General features: G+C 40.2%; 1 protein-coding gene across 1 annotated transcript; it reads left to right on the top strand.

The window, feature by feature from the left end:
- LOC140302188 (adhesion G protein-coupled receptor G3-like) lies at positions 1 to 17,031 on the top strand. The gene is made up of 15 exons (XM_072380996.1): positions 1 to 308; positions 6,975 to 7,047; positions 8,561 to 8,826; positions 9,235 to 9,421; positions 10,250 to 10,289; positions 10,541 to 10,628; positions 11,612 to 11,734; positions 11,946 to 12,062; positions 12,630 to 12,672; positions 12,780 to 12,886; positions 13,053 to 13,168; positions 13,268 to 13,530; positions 13,624 to 13,723; positions 13,849 to 14,123; positions 16,126 to 17,031. Exons 2-15 carry the CDS (start codon positions 6,984 to 6,986, stop codon positions 16,251 to 16,253), a joined length of 1,917 nt encoding a protein of 638 aa, XP_072237097.1. The 5' UTR covers positions 1 to 308; positions 6,975 to 6,983; the 3' UTR covers positions 16,254 to 17,031.
- Positions 17,032 to 18,437: the final 1,406 nt, after the last annotated feature.

Genomic DNA, 18,437 nt, shown 5'->3' with positions numbered 1-18,437 from the left:
ATATCTTATGTGTCTCGAGCGTTCGGAGACTGAAGAAATATATTTCACAGCTTGTGAGTAGTATTTTATATTTTTAGCTGGCCAACCTGAGTTGCTTTTACATTACAGACAACAGAATTGGAGTTTCCATTCCCAAAGTTATCGCCGCGGTTTTTTTTTTTTTTTTTTTTTTAACAAAAGGACTTATTCGGTTATTTCTCTTTGGTACAATTTTGTGTGAAACATCCAACAGGAACTTAATTTTCCGGCGTTGAGCATCTGAAAGTGTTGCAGCAGACTTCAGGTGGACAGCACTGCTCGAACTGAAGGTGAGCCCACCGACCCTAACCCCTCTGCCTCTGCTTCACGCTGGACTAATGGTTTATAATGCTATAAATAGGACTTTTGGAGGGTTTTATATTTATAAGCAGCTCAGTTACAGACCTGTTGACCTATTATAAACTCTTGCACTGTCACAGTTTAACAGTTTAATTTTAATTTCCTCAAACGGTGGCATAAATATTAGCATTACGGTTACTGGACGTCATCGTGATAATGGGGGGGGGGGGGGGGGGGGGGGGGGGGGGGCTTAATCTCATTTGGACATGAATCGAATCATGTCCGTTTCATGCCGTTGCAAAGTCTTAAACTAATTATATATGCAGTATTTTGTAATAGACTGATTTGCACCACTTCGTTGTTCTTGTTAAATTGCATTTGGCCCCTAATTTAAATGCAACCTTATCATTTTTTATTCCAAGTGAGCGTACACTGATGTTTTCATTTCCTCGCGCTTGTTGGATTTACAGTAACCAGCTCTTCATCATCTTCATAAGCCTTCCTACACGGCGAGGTTTTTGTTTTTATTGCTGAAAGGTGTAAATGAAAGGCACAGAGCGGGGACTTTGTTGCTCTAACCTGCTCTCTGTGCAGCTGTAGTATGTGGTTTCCTGGCTGTGCCAAGGTGTTGAATCAAAAGACTTCACTCAAAGAGGAAAAGAAAAATGTGCGAAAAAGAGTACGTAACGAGGGCATTGCCGTGTTTTCAAGATGTAGAACCTGGCAGATCAGAGAAACAACTGAAACCAAAAGTCAATAAATGGCAGATAGCATTAATTTCTTTTAAAGCACAATTTCTGGAAACACAAACGTTGTGGCTGTGAGTGAGTCATTTCAGAAACTCCTTCTGATTTGTGCTGACATCATTTTTCATAATGAGGAAAAGAAAGCCCTTGATGGCGAACTAAAGCTCGTGACCCACACCTAAAGACACACAAGGTGATTTAGGCCTAATAATATGCTGCCTTTTGTCTGTGTGTATGTGCGCGTGTGTCAGTGTGTGTGTCGTTTTATTGATTTATTCATTGTCCTGAAGGACCTATCTGCAGCATTCCACCTGCTCCTCCAATTTCCTCACGAGAGATGTCACGATACAGATAAAAGAGCACATAAACACGTGCGCAGGCGTGCACGGTGCATCACTGTGGTGCTGTTGCAAAGAATGCAACTCAAATGTAGCCTAGGGAGCATTCCAAGCCGGCCATATTACTTCGAACGTCCCACAGAACATTTCTGTACATAAGGCTTAAATTCCCACTGCTGCTTTGACGCAGCTCTGCTCGGTTTTGTTTCTGCGTTTGCTGCGTATGGGAACATTATGAAAACCATTATAAATAGATGGCTTAGTGACTGTAACCTTTCGTTTTCACACAGTTCTGGGCAGCTAACAGCGTGTGATAAAATGCAACAGCAACCACAACACGTTGCTCGCTTCTTGTATTGTGACACAGGGAAACCAACGTGATAACTGGCAGCAGAAGTGCCTCTGGTATAAAGAGTGTTTATTCAGAAGAAAATGTGAGAAGAATTTCATCATGGGGACTTTGTTGTGTTTTACTGTTTCTGATTCGGTGAATAGGGTGAATACTAATTTGAAAATCCATATGTTCCATATGTCTTTGACCTGCATACCTGACCTTTTATTTAGTCCGCACTGTGCAAAGAGTGAGAGTGTGTGCGTGTGTTTGCGTTTGCGTACGCGCGTGCGCCCGTCTTACAGCCTCTGAATCAGCCAGTGATCTCTGACCCTTATTCATGCTCGCTGTCACTTCGGCTCCACAGCTCGACAACAAAGAGCTGCTTTTGTTCCGCGGTTCACTTTCCCCTGCACATTCTTCGCTGCTTCTCTCTGTTGCTTGTGGAGGAGTGGTCGCCTGAAAACTGCTGCTGGATTTGCCTACTGTGAATCTCGCTTGTGTCAGGTTTATCGATACAGTTTTGTAGTAAGTTGAACCCAAAATGTGATGTGCGAGCTCAAGCTTCGTCCAAGAGAAAACTGACATCAACTTTTTGATTTAGAAAGACAGTCTTTCCAAAAGCATGTGAAGGAAGACAATTCGGGTTTATACTGGTACACTGTGGCGATGCGTGAGATAGCCTGTTTTTCTTCTTCTTTCTCTCCCTTTCTCCCAACAAACGTGAGCTGCGCACACCGGCCGCACTTCTCCTCATTGTTGCCAATTTAACGACTGTCCGAAAATCAAACAAACCAAAAATAAAAAGAAACAGCCAGTCAGGAAAAATACACCTAATCTAGCCACTTTTTGGACAAGCTGTAGACACTTTGTGTGGAAGGGAGCCTGCGGGACAGCCCTGGGAGGACGCCTTACCTCACACACCCATCTATCTCTCCCTGCTGGGAGGGAGAGGCATGTCTAACTCTGTCAGAGTCATTATTTCACTTGTAAACACAGAAGAATTTAAAGCGCAACCATTTTGAGTCAGTTTTCAGTGTGATGGAAGTGCAGTTGCACTTGCAACAAGTCCTACTGCACCTGCACAGTCTAGTCAGATGTGTCAAATTACTGTTTTCAACTATTTTCAACTCCTCGTGTTTTATGTTCGAATAAACTGACAAACATGTAAATATTTTTTATGGAAATTCGGGGCTTTAGCTGTGATGAAATATAGTATATGACAGCACAGAGAGCTGGAGAGAAGCAAAGATTTGATCACTTCTGAAGCAGAAAGAAGAACAAAGCAAGTGTTAGTTTTGTTTGATTTAATTTTTTATTGATTTTTTCATTTTATTTAGTGGCACTATATGAACTATTGTAAGATTTTTCAAAGTGAAGCAGCAGTAGAGCTTTTGACTTATTTTGATACCAGTATGGTGGAAAAACAAAAGTGATCTACCCTCGCATATCTATACATAGTTGAAGCATCACTGAGAGGAGTCTCACTGTCTGTCACCAGCTCTCTACATGCGGTGTTTTAGCTGCCAATCCACTCTGCGAGCATCACCAAAACTTGCAAAGGTGATTAATAATGACGAGTGAGTCAGACCGCCATACGATGACTCAGGAGGGGAACATTTACTGGAAAACCCAAGCACAACACTGCCATCAGAGGAGTCGGGGTGTCTGTCTCATTTGCTTGTGGGTAGCGGGAGGATATGCATGAACTCACACAAACAAATAAGAGGCCTCTATCGCCTTGCTGTGTGAAGGTGAGCCACGAAGAGTTAAAAACACAGTTTCAATATGAGTGTGAATGTCATACTTAGAACTGAGAAATTTTAAGGCCAAAGTAGGTGAGCAGTGTTCCTGTCTGTGTTCTACGCAGTCACACACACAATCTCTCAATGCCAGTGCTCGCTCAATGCCTCCTGCTCTCACACAAGAGCTGGGAAATGAAAGAAGAGGGGAATTCTTTTGCTGAATGGATGCCTGGTTGCAGTGCAGGGACAATAGAGTGGGCGTGGGAGTAGAGAAAGAGTTAGCTTACATGTCATGCCAGTTCAGCAGGTTGAAACGCTGTGTGATGGAAGGAAACTAAAAATTATGAACTGAGGAAGAGTAAATTCTTCAGTCATTAAATACCATAGAAAGGGAATTTCACTTTTTATCTTAAGACACACATACAGAGAGTATGTGCCCCATGCAGGGTAACTGAATGTGAATCTCAATTGGGATTACACACTTTTCTACTGCCAGCCACGATCATGGAGGCACACACTGTTACTGAAGGCTTCTGTGTTGACGATGGGGCTCATTTATGCCTTTCCTGCCTTTTCCACACATTTATGTGAACCTGAGTGTTTCCACTGTGTTCACACTTATCTTTGGGTGGGGTGACACTGGTGTGCTGGTTCTCCTTCTCTTCTTCGTAACTCGAGGTCATCTTTGCCAATATGCTGTCAGTCAGAGAAGTGTGATGAACCCCCCCCCGCAGTGACTATCGTAGCGTCATCTTGTGAGTTACTGCATGTGTCATCCTTTCACCCCAAAAACACATTAGTTGGCCCACATTCAGCCAGTTTGGACATTGTTGTTTGTGTAGCCATTAATAAACCGAGCATCATTTCTGATTTATTTGCACACAAAAAAAACAGACAGGGTTGTCAGAGTTTCATCTGGGACGAACAGCATTGGTTAAAAGTCTTTGATTAAAGTCTGCTCAGAGCCTGTGGCCCAGCTGAGCTGTAACTGTAGTTGACTCAACTGTGTTTCTGTTCTGAGTGTAACATGACTTGAGCCTTTCTGCTACTGGTGGTGCGTCCGATTGATTTACACCGATTTAATATCTGTTTTTAATGACGAAACGTAACAGTCAGACAAAAATGAACAAGTAGTAATTTCCGTCAAGTTGCTGAATACAGTTCATGTCGTGAAAAGTTTACTCAAATTTTAATCTGCTTTATTTATTGCTGTTTTACTATATCACAAAACATAAATACCCCGTGATCCTGAATTGAATTAACTGAGTACAGCAAACTGATGGATGGACAAAATATATAATGATGTTACAGGAAAATATGCATTACAACATTAGTATTGCATAAATCAACACTTCCTGTGGAGGATTGTGAGGTTTTTGCAGGTTTTTGTATAACTTAGGTTAATAGACCACTGCGGCATTGTGCATTCACTACCACCACAAGCCTACACTATGTTGTGTTCACAGCAATGTCTTCAAAAACTTGCCTGTAAGAATTGCAATTCTTTCAAAAATGTGATAAATGAATCTTAAATTATACTAGTTTTGAACATCACCAGTTAAATTCCCATTGACTTCTAAATTACAACATTACTGAGCCTAAAATATAACTTATATATGATAAATGATCCGTAATCACTTATTAACCTTGAAATTACACCATGGCACTCCCTAAATATTTCATGTCAATTATAGATAAGTGAAGGAAACCACAAAGATTTATTGCGCGTTACGCAGAAGTTTCATTTTCACACATTTTTTATATTAAGCTGGTGAGAACCACGATGTGTGATATTGTTTTGTTTCAACATTATATATCATTATTTTGCATCCATCCATCTTCTATACCCTCTTAATCCGTCAGGCGGGTCGCGGGGGTGCTCGAGCCTGTATCATTATTACTTTGTCCTAATTTGTCTGTTTGACTGGCATGCTTTTGTCAAAGTGAAAGAAAAAATGCCTAAGCCTAGATTCCACTCATGTAATGCTTCGTATTTTACTGAACCGAGAAATAGATCAGACCTAAAACCAACTTGTGTTGGGATCACCACTGGAGAGGTCATCAGTCCGGATTAGGGCTGATGTCTCGTGTAAAAAAAGTGTCGAAACGTGCGAGAGCACATGAATTTGTCTTGAGTGAGATGGGGACTTACATTGTCTGTGTCTTGTTAATAGACTTAACAGCTTTTGCTTTTACTGTCCCAAAATGCCAAACTTGAGGCCTCAATACGCTAGTCACTGTGTGGTATGTCCATCTTAATACAGTGTATTATATCCAGAGTATGAGTCTAAGACAGAAGAACAACCAGAATGGGATGAAAATGTTTCACATTGTTGCTCCGTGTTGTTTTAACAATTCAGTCTATCAGGTGTGTGTCTCGGCATACGCCTCTATAAAAAGCCAACTGAACTGACCCCCCCCCCCCACTAGACTATGCAGTTAGGTATACTTTCTTCTCTCCGTTGCTCTTTGTCTTAGACTATTAGAGTATCATTTCCTTTTCTGTCACTGCCTACTAAATGGTCTGTGGTTCAGCCAGTTCCTGTGTATCCTCTGATGTTCAGGAGAACTGTAGCATTTCTGTTTCGCCTCCAAAGTCAGCCTCTGCATCTGTCTCTCCACAAGTTCTTACAGTCACGCACTCAAAGAAACAGCGTTTGGTACACTGGCTGTGGATATATGTGGTAGTTCTTCTACAAACGAAAAAGTGTGTTATCATGTCACCGCTATCTTAAACCTTTCAAGTCTGTCAGTGTTGTGAAAACTGTCTGCGGTGAGCTGAAGTTAAGACTGAACATTGCAAAAGCGGCTGTGCATTTGTGTGATTCGTTTTGGACGTCCCTGTAATATTTCGTAAACTGGTGTTTTTTAAAGGAACTGTTTTTATTCTCCATTTGTTAAGCTCTCACTCCTGCTGTTTCTGCAGTTGACTTTTAATAACCAAAGCAGTCTATATCAGCTATGTTAACCATCGTCGCTGGGGTAAGAAAAATGAACTTATTAAAGGGACGATGGAAAGAGTGAGCTGTTGGTGCATGTGTGCGTTTGGCAGTTAAAGGGGAAGACTGTTTCCATTGATAAGAGCCCATAAGGGTCCGAGTGTGTATTTTGAGCCTGAACTCATTTGTATTCAGTGATATGAGTGTACAGATAAGAAACCAGGCGACTGGATAAGAATAGTATTGGTAAAGAAATGTTTTATTATGTCAACCTTGTGCTGCGTCAGGGTACCTTTTGTTTTTTTTCTTCAGGATATGTGTCTGCACATAGTGACAGTGTGAAGGATATGCTGGACTTTTTTAAAAGATTTGCCTTTTATAGTCATGAACTGAATGAGGCTTTTTTAGGAATTTAATCCTGCAGTTAATAAGCTACTGGTTTTAGTTTGTGGGATGTCTCTTTTTGCTGAATTGTCCTTTATGCATATGCAGAAATGAAATATATATCTGTTCCTGTTTTTCTTCTGTATTTCAGTTTTTGTGTCTCTGTGTTGCAGTTGTTGGTTATGGAGACCCGACTAACAGATCCTCTGAAGACTGTGCTCTTCTTGATCCCCCTCCTCTGCACTGGTATGATTACCTCACTGGGACCACAGTTTATTCCTAATGTTCACATATCCATCCATTTCACAGCTCACCACTTTTTTATTTTGTTTTTCAAATAAAAGTAATATCAAAGTTTTCCTTTATTCAGCATTGGAAGGGTAATGTCCTCCATTCTGTGTCAGTGATTTCACAACAGAAAACGATCTTCATTTCGACTGTGCGGTCTAGATGTAAAAATGGACCATAAAATGAAATCTTTTTCGCACGTCTGCATAATGCCATGACTGACAGGACCACAGCATAACAGACACATCAGTCTGCTTGAGGCTGGACTGAGATGAAAAAACAAAACCAGGGAAAAGAATGTCAGTTATTTCAAAGGTTGTGCACTTGCAGCAACACCTGCAGCAACACCATAAACTCTTAACCAGGTTAGTCACATGTGGCCGCCACTCGTCATGATCAACAAACTTACTTTTTCTAATTACAAAACATGTTTCATAAACTGCTGTTTCTCTCATCTTGAGGTGCTCCAGATCTCCGAAGCACTCAGCTTAGTTATGTTTTGACGTTAATTGTTTTCTAATCAAATCCTTTTTTGTCAAAAATGATAGGTGTGGTTTGTTTTTTGAATCCTGAGAGTATTCTTTGCTGACATGAGAAAAATTTCACTTCCCACCAGTGAACTTTCACTTGTACAAAGAGTTATCAAAGGGTCAGATTAGGGCTCCAATGATGCCTGAAAGCAATAATGCTGAGTCATATCTGGAAGTGAGTGCAACAACTCTGCATTATCAACTTATACACCAGAAAACTGAGACAACAGTGGTTTATGTACACAACAATGGATGTGTACGCCACACAACTATTGGACAACTTGCAGTCGTCATTTAAATGCTAAAGTCAGAGCAAAGTTCTGCCGAAAGCAACATTTGGAAGTACAGAGTAGGTGGAAGGCAGGAATCATTTTGTTGGCACAAAATGTTGTGGAATAACCTGTTATATGTGGCAGTTATTACCATAACTGAATCATCAACATGTCCTTACACAGGAATTCAATTTTATAAGAAACATCGACTGCTCCTGTCAGAATGCTGTGCTCATATCTGTCCACTTCTCCCAGAAAATAGTTTATGTTCTCTGATGATGACATCTTCATGTCATGGATGGAAATAGCAGAGGTGGGTGTCCATGACTGTCCCAGCTTCTGACAATCCCACTTCTAATGTAATAGAACAGTTTATCTCTGCTCCCAATAGCTGTGTGTGGCTTGGCCATTAAATGACTAAAACATCATTTAGCACACCTACATTTGACTTTATACACCTGTTGATCCATAGACAGAAATTATTTACAATTTCACATTAGTCACAGATAAAAACACATCTCTGAACACCCTTTTACAAAACCCCATATACTTCTGTTTCAAACTATCAGAATATTTGAACATGTGGTTGAAGAAAAACATTTTTCAAAAACTTTTGTGAATAATTTGTTTCTAATATAATAATTTTTATTGTGTACTTTTTTTTAACAGTTTCCGGGGAAAATGACCTGTACTTGAAGTTTTGTGGCACCTGGCGTCACGGCAAGAACGCCCTGAACCTGAACGTCAACCTCCTTACCGGCTGTGGTGGGATCTCCATTTCAGCCAATGAGAGCTCCCTGTCCATCAAAGGGAAGATCACAGCGCAATGTGCAAGGTCTGATGTGATTCCTCTCAACAAATTTGGACTTAATTCAGAGGTGGACAGTGACTTCTGTCTATACTGGGAGCCACTGCTGGACCAGTTGAAGCTGAAGGTAAATCAGAAAAAGAAGACTTCTTGCCGAGTGTCTTTTTGTGCAGCAGGTCCTCATCTCTCCCATCTAAGAGCTAATATAACCCAGGTTCTTCACTTGTTATCTGTAACGGATCATCTTGCTCTATTCAGAAAACAAAAATGTAAAAGTAAAAGAGAACGAAGCTAAGTTTGTCTTCCTTTTTTCAAAGCCAGCTCGATGTGAGAAGGTGTGAAAACGAAAAAAGCTTAATTTTTTTCTTAGAAACTAGATCATCATATTTTGAAAATAAAACCGTTTGTTGTGCTAAAATGCATGCATGCGAAACCAGTAAGAGTCTTAAGAGTACTTCATAGCTGGAGAGCATAAAAAAATAAAATGTTTTTTTTCAGTTTTATATAGTTATGTTTGTTTTATTTTTCTGTTTAGGTTGGAGGAAAGAATCTCACTCTGTGCTGGCCTGCAAGCCCGAAGGACTCCTGCTGCACTGATCTGAGTTATGGTGCCAATGCACCTGAAGCAAAGTATGGAATCATCAATGGAGCAGTCAAAGATGACATCATCACACATAAAATACTGACAGCCTACAACTTTTCAGGACGTTCAACTAGCACCAGTAAGGAAGGATGGGAATTTATGTCAAAATCTACAAAAATAGTTCAAATGGGTAAAGTGAAATAAAAAGAAAAACTTGTTTTTTAAAGAAAATGTAAAAGGAAAACTGGTGAATTCATATGTACTCACTTCCCCGAGATGAGTACTTTGTAAAGCCACTTTTTAGAGCAGTTGCAGGTTTTAGGGTATGTCTCTATGTTTTCGCCACATCCAGCAACTGGGATTTTTGGCTATTCTACAAAGTGAAACTGCTCCAGCTCCATCATTAATCTGGAAGTTATGCCACATATTCTCACATCTGTCGCAAAGACTAAACCATGTTTTCATGAAGAATCTCCCTATATTTAGCACCATCCATCACTCCCTCAATTACGAGCAATTTCCCAGACCCTGCTGATGAAAAACACCCCCACAGTATGATGCTGCAACCACCATGCTTAATGACGGTGTTCTTAGAGTGATGGGAGGTGCAGGGTGTGTGTCAGACACATCATTTTCTTGATGGCCAAAATAATTCAGTTTTAGTCTCTTCTGATCACGTGACCTTCTTCAATATGTTTTTAGAATTCCCTTAATGCCTTTTGGCAAACTTTTCTGTAATGAAAGGCTTTTTAATGCTTTTGAACACAGCTGTAGTAATCAAGATTAAGGTTTCAATTATTAACCAAGCATTTTCTCTATTGTCCACAGTAGTTATTATTGTCTTTGGTTAAATAAACTGTGCTTAGATAAGTTGGAATCTGCTTAAATCTGAAGAAGACTTACTTACTTATGGGCCTCTAACTTCATTTTAACAGTCTGCATTTGTCTTTTCTTTTTTTTTTTGCAGATGTATTATGTAAACAAGCAAACCAGACCTTCTTCAACAAGTAATTTTTTGCACATTTTTTATCAAACCCATTCCATCGGTTGCAGAAGTATCATGACATGTATTTTTGACAACACCCTTCCTCATTCATTTTTGTCTTGTTTGTGAAAGCCACTGCAGTGAAGGTTAATGTAAACACAGACACATTCTGACTCCAAACAGGAAGCTAAGCATTAAACTTTGCAAGGGTGTGTCTTACTAAAAATTTTCAACTTAAAATCCCGACTTTGTATGTTTTATCTCTGTGTTCAGTACTGGCAAGACTGCGATGAGGCCTCCCTGCGCACAAAGATTTGAGTCGGGGTTGAAGGACGCAATAGGCAGCAACATCACATCATCTGTAAGACAAAGCACACAAAAAACTGCTACAAACTTGAGCACCAACAAAACTCGTGAGGTGACCCAAAGAAGAAGTGTGTCGGCAATCAATATGTTATCCTGAGATCAGAAGCTGCGCTCGACAGCAGGGAAGAATAACACATCAGACTGTGGATTCATGCTGTGGTTCACAGCAAGAACAGCACACAATAATTAGACTTACGTGTTTCTGTGTTGAAGCTAAGGCCTGATCATAAACAGTAACCACTGTAATTGTTGTTTGTGCTGCGTTTCACTTGCATCTCTTCCTGAACAAACAGATCTGACATTTTCATCCAGTTCTTATTTTGTTGCTTTGTTTTTCATGAAACTCCAACCTGAGTGAAGATTAAAGACTTTTCCCAGCATGCATCTAACACAGCAGTGCAGTCACAAAGACTTGGAGTCGTTCACAAAATATGACCTTTAACCATCAATTTCTTTTTTGTGACTCGATGTTGCCACTTTGGCAGCAAGGCTGCCTTACTCCTGCAGCTGTGCATCCATTTTTATTCAGACACCTACTTAGTAGCAGGCTTTGAAGTCGAGGGAACTGGTGTTTTAGTTGAGGAAACAGGTGGCAGCTTAGCCACATGAAAGAGCAAAGGAGCTGCTTTTTTCTGCCAAGTAGAGGATGGATATAGAAAGTTGACATTTTCAGCCAGATTATCTTAAAATAAAACCACCCAGCAATCTACAGATGTACTCATTACAGCTGTTTGCACTGTGGGGGTTGTGATGTTCTTACAAACAAACAGAGCTGCAGGGCGGTACAAGTTGTGGCTTTGAACTGTGCAAAGATCTTCCATTGCATATCCAACTGGAAAAATTAAGAATTCATTTGGCTGATTTTTGATTGTGTCTCATTTGTTTATGTATTGACTGTTTATGTATTGTAGTGACTGAACTGAATCCATGGTGTGCCAGCTGTGTCATGCTGTGGTCTCTGTTCATCCTGTCTTCTAGGCCACTTCAAGTTTATTCTCAGAGCCCGCTGTGGCCGTCCTCCTTCCTCAAGTGCTGAACAATTTGACAAAGACTTCAAGCAAAGTGGTCATCACTTTCTTCAAAAAGAACTTGCTGTTCCAGGTGAGCTGTTGTTTGCTCTTAGTCAATGTAGATATTTGATGACCTCATGCCCTGCCTCCCTGCCATTTCTTTCCAAGTTTGAGTTGTGAACATTGTACTGTTTGTATCGACTGGAATGTTTTAAATACTTTTGTTCTCCCAATGGGCAAATATAAAGGGTGTATTTCATGAGGGGAAGGTAATGAAGTGTGTATGTACTTGTGTGTTACAGGAAGGATACAACGAGGTCAAGCTTCTTAATGATGTGGTGGATATTTCGGTGGAGAATGAGATCATCACGGATCTGTCTGAGCCAATAAGGATTGGCTTTAACCATGATGCCATACCTGTAAGTTTGTCTACTTTTGTTGCCTATCATGGCTCATTAGTTTTTACAAAAACATTTGATGGCCTACTTCCTACTGCTCAGTCACCAGTGGCCCAGAAACACACTGGTTTTGACTCATATAGTGAAATGATAACACTGATGTCCATAACAAATTTATTGCACTATGTGCGCCATAGAGCTCAACAAACTCAACCCCTAAAATTTGTTTTTTTGCAGCAGATGCTGTTAGATGGTTGAAGGGATGCTCCCTTTTATTTCCATGATGTCTGCTTGTGTACTTCAGCGACTCAGACAACACACAAAAACCACCTGTAGGTTTCTTTTCTAACCAGAAACACACAGCTCAGCCTGTTGCTTCTTCTCTGTTTTGCACACGCAGCACGCCGAACCACCTTTTAATGTCTGGATACAAGCCGTCTTTGGCGATGTGGTCACAGTCAGCAAGCTGCTTTTTTTTGCATTGAGGACCCAGTTTGCAGTTGCAGCAGTTTCAGTCACAAAAAATATGAACATCCGAAGCTTAGCTGACATGAATAAATCTGTGTTGCATCTTCCTCTTTATTTCAGAAAAAACATTCAAGGAAATGTGTTTCATGGGACACTCGGAAAGGTTTGAAGCCTTTAAAATAAACTCTTTTTATACAGCATACTGTATATCTGTATTTTATTTACCATAACACACATGAATAAGCTGAACTCTGTATTGTCTTTGTGCAGATCCATTGCTGGTGAATTGGTTGGTGGATGGATGTGAAACACTAGTGAGAGGAGCAGAACACACAGAGTGCATGTGCAACCATCTGACTTACTTCACTGTGCTGGTGGTAAGACAAACAGTGGATAAACAGCTATGTTTTATATGACAAACAAACTACAGAGAGAATTTAAAAGCAATACAATCATTTGAATGGAGTAAACACATTAAATGCATAGTACTGAGAATACAGACTGACCCTGTTGCGCTGCTCATTGCACTTTATCCACTGGCAGGAAATGAAGCCTCGACCAGTGCGCCATCTGCTGGAACTCTCTGTCATTACATCCATGGGCTGCGCTATATCCTTCATCAGCTGCATTACACTCATTGTTTTACTCTGCAAGAAAAGGTAATACCATGTTTTAAAGAGCTTATACACTGTATGAATATGTATTGTTATTATTATTTTCTTACAACTAACGTCATTTCCTCTCCACGTTCCTCTCAGGAGACGATCAAACGAGCAGTCCATCCCTATCCACCTGGGCTTAGCTGTGTCCCTGGCCTTACTCAGTCTGCTCTTTTTCTTTACTGGGGTCCTTGCCAACGTGGGAGGGGAGAGTGTTTGCACATGGGTGGGGGCAGTCCTCCACTATGTGCTGCTCAGTTCCTTCACGTGGATGGGCATAGAAGCGTTCCACACCTTCTGGTTGGTCTACATGGTCTTCAGCCCCTCACCAAAGTCCTATGTATGGAACCTGGTTGGCTTCGGTGAGTGTGTGAAGTCATATTTCTGAAAATGTATGTCATGATTTATGAAGGTGATGTACAGTACATGCATGACCCTTGAATATTCTCTTCCAGTTCTCCCCATTGTTCCTGTTGTCATCCTGACAGCAGTGGGTGATATTTATGGAGTGAGAGAGGTGGTGCCAAGCGATGACATCTCCAACCCTTATCGGATGTAAGCCTTTTGTTCTATGACACTTGCCATGAAGAAACATGCAGAAATACTTGGGGAGTGAATAAGTAAAAGCAAGCACACAGATCTCTAAATAATTGTAGACTGATTGTATTTGTTTTCTGCAGGTGCTGGATGAAAGGAACCAGTAAGGCCTTGCTAGCTCACTATTTCACTAATATGACAGTCCTGACCATCTTGGTGTTGTCAGGGATTGTGATGCTTTTCCTCGTCTTCCGGGAGATCCGCACCAGGGATGAATGGAAGCAGAACCGAGTGGCTTTTCTCAGCATTTGGGGCCTCAGCTGCCTCTTTGGCACAACTTGGGGTTTGGCCTTAATAAACATCGAACCACTGTCGGACTTCATCCACTTCCTCTTCTGCATCCTAAACTCCTTTCAAGGTATGTGTTTGTGGGGTGCACTTTAGGTTTAAAATATGTATCAACTTGTGTGAAATATTTTAGATTGTTTCCTCCTTTTTTTAAAGAGGTTTTATAACAGGGTAGAAACACTTATCTGTGTATGTTATCTTATTTAACTTATTAGAACCTTTGCTGAAGGTTTTCTATCTGGATATGCTCACTTGAGGTTTTTTTTGCCCCGTTCAAAGACGACTTGATACGTAACATAGGAAATTAAACAGCTTCATCTGATATAGCAAAGATTAAGATGAAGTGACTCCCTTCCTGTTCTCTTAGTCAAAGTCTTTGATTATAGTCTTTCCTTGACCCCATCGAAAAATGCTGTGAGGATAAGGAAAGATGTTTGGAGGCCTTCTTAAGGACTTGTGAGAAGATGACCGTGCTGCAACAAGAATTCAACCACGCTTACTCTAGCTTTTGACGTGGGTCTGCAGCACTGAAACTACATGTGTTCAGTCAATATTCTACAAAAAATGCTTTAGATACTTATTACACCCTGATCATATATCAGTTGTATGCCAAAGGAGATAATAAAGAAGCACTGAAGCTCCTTTTCTTAGTTTGAGAGAATGCTAAAGGTTCCTGTAATGACTGCTACTTAGATTCTTTCAGGTCATTTCCAATTATTTTGGAACCTTCCTAAACCAAAAAGACTATTAAACAAGACTTTTAGTTTCCTGTTAGGACAAACACTTCCTGTATTGAACAGCCTTTGGCTATGTAGCTTTGCCACCACCCTCTGGCAACACTCCACACCCTAGTTTATTTGCCTCAGATCATATATTTTCATATTTTTTCTTTGGCACTTTTCAAAAGATTGCTTCAGATTTGCTTCGCTATTGAATGAAAACCCAGCTATTGTTGGCTCAGAGATTGCTGACTGTACTTGGAGCCAGAGGTCTATTGTATCCGCATGGGAATGAGACCATAGCCATGGCTAATCTAGAAACTCTGTTGCTGGTGCCTATCAGGCGTAAAACTATTTCCTCTCACAGGCAGCAGCACACTTGTTTTTGGTTCAGATCCAAACACTTAAGCCCAATTCAGATGCTGCTGGTTCAACGTCTGCTTGTCGTACTCGAGGCAACAATGAACAGGTTTGCCAACATTTTGAATGGTATCTTCAAAGACAGCATGAAACTGTGTTGTAATACAGCAACAAGTATTCTAAAACTACATTTGACGCAGAACAAGGAACAGAACAGACGTTTTATTAGCATGCACAAGTGAATTGTGTCGAGACAACAGAGCAAAGGTGTGCAAACACTGTACAGACTATACATTAGATGTTCACAGACAGCATCTTACATTTTCCTCTTTTATCACATTAAAGGGGGCTTGCTGCCTTTTTTAGCAGCCTAAGAAAACAGAAATTCAGCTGAAACACAGGTTTTTTTTTCAAAGGATTTCCTTTTAAATTCCTAGCATTCATGCAATAAACCATTGTCCTATCACATCCTGACAGCTAACAAAAATGGAATAGATTCTTCTCTGAAGCGTCATTTGTTTAAATAAAGAAACATAAAACAAGTTTCAATATCCTAAAACTATGAAAACCTTGTTAACTATTCTTGTCTTATTTTAGACTGCAGCCATATTCAAAGTATGCACATATTTATTGATCAGCTGTTCTGCTGAGAAAATCTGCATCCTGCCACTCACAGTTAAAACCCACCTAAACAGTCACATCCTCCATATGACAACAGGACTCACCCCACAGTCGCAGCTTCTTCCAGCAGCAGGGCTGCTGAGCACGAGCTCAAGGAACATGACAGAATCTGGGGTGTTCCCCCGCTTCAAACTCTCCAGATACCAATCTGATCAGATGTTCTTTGTTCATGCCTTGACTATTCAAAGTTCAAATAATTCTTAATATCATGGCTAATCTAAGTACGGTATTTAAGAACTGAAACTTGAAATGGATTCTGAAAAAAGGCAAAGATGCGTCATGAATGAATCTTGGGTCTGGTTTGTTCCCCAGGCTTCTTCCTGATGCTGAGGTTCTTCATGTTGGACTGGATGCGGAAACAGGCAAGCAGCTCTGTTCTGGGAAGCACCAGCTCTGGATCTACAAGGCAACACATGCTGCAGTGCCAGGAGAAAAGTTAACTGGGCTGAATAAAGGTGTGGTGCAGAGAACAGCAGCAAAATCAAAGCTGCAGCAGTCAGGCTTTTGTATAAAAATGCAGTCTACCGTCGGACTCTATTGTTGTGAAAGACAGAACGGAGATGAATGCACCACCACTGTCTGAGTCACTGTAGATTCCCTGTTTGTTCAGCGGTCAAGTGTGGTGAATATGTGTGGGAGCAGTCTTTCTATCTGGATTGTTTGCACATGTACACCAAGTGAGTTTCTAGAAAACTTCTCCACAGTTAGTTTGAGGCCACCGCCTGCTCTGTGCGGCTTCAACTGGCGGCTCATTCAGTCTTTCTGTTGAGCTAATGATGATAGGATGACGGTCAGTATTTCTTACTATACACATTTTATTAGTTCTAGCTTCTAAAGGACTGTTTTTGTATAAGCCAAAATTGTTATTTAAATCACTCTGTGCGGTTCATTCATTTAGATGTGTTGCGTTCATTAGAAATCACGTGAGGTGAAGAGTTAGAAAAGTGCATTTTGCAGACATTTTTTGCGCAGTTATAGTGGCAGACGTCACTTCTATTTATCACACATTTGGGTGAAGATTAACTAAACATAGTGTTCAGTCAAGACTTGCTGGAAGCATGTTTTTCAGGGGCCAGATGCATAAACTATAAGCACACACATGAAATATGTTTGCCTTTTCGTGCACACAAACAGGTTTCACAAAGGAAGAATGTGTGCGCCTCTTCAGCACATGTGTGATGTGGTGAAGTGGAAGCAGAATAAAACAATTTCACAGAACCTGCTCCTCAATATGACAGTAGCTTTTTTGTGTTTTTGTTTCTTATTAGTTTTTGTAATATCCTCTTTATTAATGCTATAAGTGCTTTAACCAATGAGCATTTCAATTTCACATTTGATTAAATTGCGCTTTTTCGTAGCTGGTACTTTTCAGTAGTCTGTTCAGTAGTGGTGCAAACAGTGGTTTTATTTGCAAAAGATTAAAGGGGGGATGGTGGGGGTCTTTCATGCCTAAAGATGTGAGTGGAAAATCAAGTTGAATCAAGTTCAAACATATTTATACAATTACACCATGGCTGAGATTTATAAAAGAGAACCATATGGAAACATGGCTTTATAAATGTCATGAAAAAGGGATAGACAGTTGTAGTCATGAAACACCTGAGTTTTATACATCTCGCCCATTGTGTGGTAAACTCCATCCACTCAGCAGTCAAACCAGGTTTTAAAAAATGTGCGTGTATGAGCCAGTAGCAAAGAAAACACCACAGTGACTCAGGAAGTCATAACACCGGCCAGGAGCCTGTGTCTGCACAATACCTAGACTGGTTCTAGTTCAAGATGGGGTGGAATTTATTTGAGATTTAAATAATAATTTGGGGATAGAGTTGAGCTTTATTTCCAGACAGAAACCTGGGGAAGCTCAACGATTGCAGGTTACTTTGCTGTGATTTCTATTATACAGTGTATAAAGAAAAGCATATATTATTATTGAGAAGCCCTTTTGTACCTTGGATAAGCTTTTTATTTAAATTGTTTTACTTTGTAATGTTTTGTACTGCGTCTCTCTTGAAACTGATTTTATTTTTAAATAGCACTTCAGCTGATCTGTGTTATAGAACCTCAGTGAGTTGTCTTTTTGTTATTTGGCTATGCTTAGAAAGCTCATGTAGATTGTGAAATGAATGTTTTGTGATAGTTGACTCCAAACTGACTCCATGTTGTTTTAGCATTCAGTTTAAGTCTAAGTAATTTAAAGCACATTTGTTTGGAGGAATATGGTCGGATGTCAAACAGAAATGTCAAATCCCTACATCATGAATTGTAGTAAATATGTTTGTTTTTATCATCTCCAGATAAAATCCACCATTGAGCTTTTGTACTTTGATCTTTGCACTTTCTTTTTCTTCTTTTAAATTTTTCAAAAAAAAAAAGATTTTGTCCCTCAGATTATGTATGTTTGACTTGTTGATTGCTCATAGAGAGTTAATAAAAATGTGATTAAAGAGCTTGTAGCTGTTTGCTTGTACGTGTGTGTGTGTGTGTGTAATGTGTGTAAGCACATTTACAGCTTGCTGTTTTCCTGCTCAGTCGTCCCTCTCTTGTGTATGTGTGCTTCCTCCCCAGAGTTTTCTTGTTTGTTATTCTCTTTAGTGCTTGTTTGCCTCTAAAAATATGCCACAACG

The sequence above is a fragment of the Leuresthes tenuis genome, unplaced genomic scaffold (assembly GCF_036924035.1).
Source record: "Leuresthes tenuis unplaced genomic scaffold, fLeuTen1.0.hap1 SCAF_2, whole genome shotgun sequence".
NCBI classification, from domain to species: Eukaryota; Metazoa; Chordata; class Actinopteri; order Atheriniformes; family Atherinopsidae; genus Leuresthes; species Leuresthes tenuis.
Note: the sequence above shows the minus strand (reverse complement) of the source record. Positions and strands in the feature narration are given on the sequence as shown.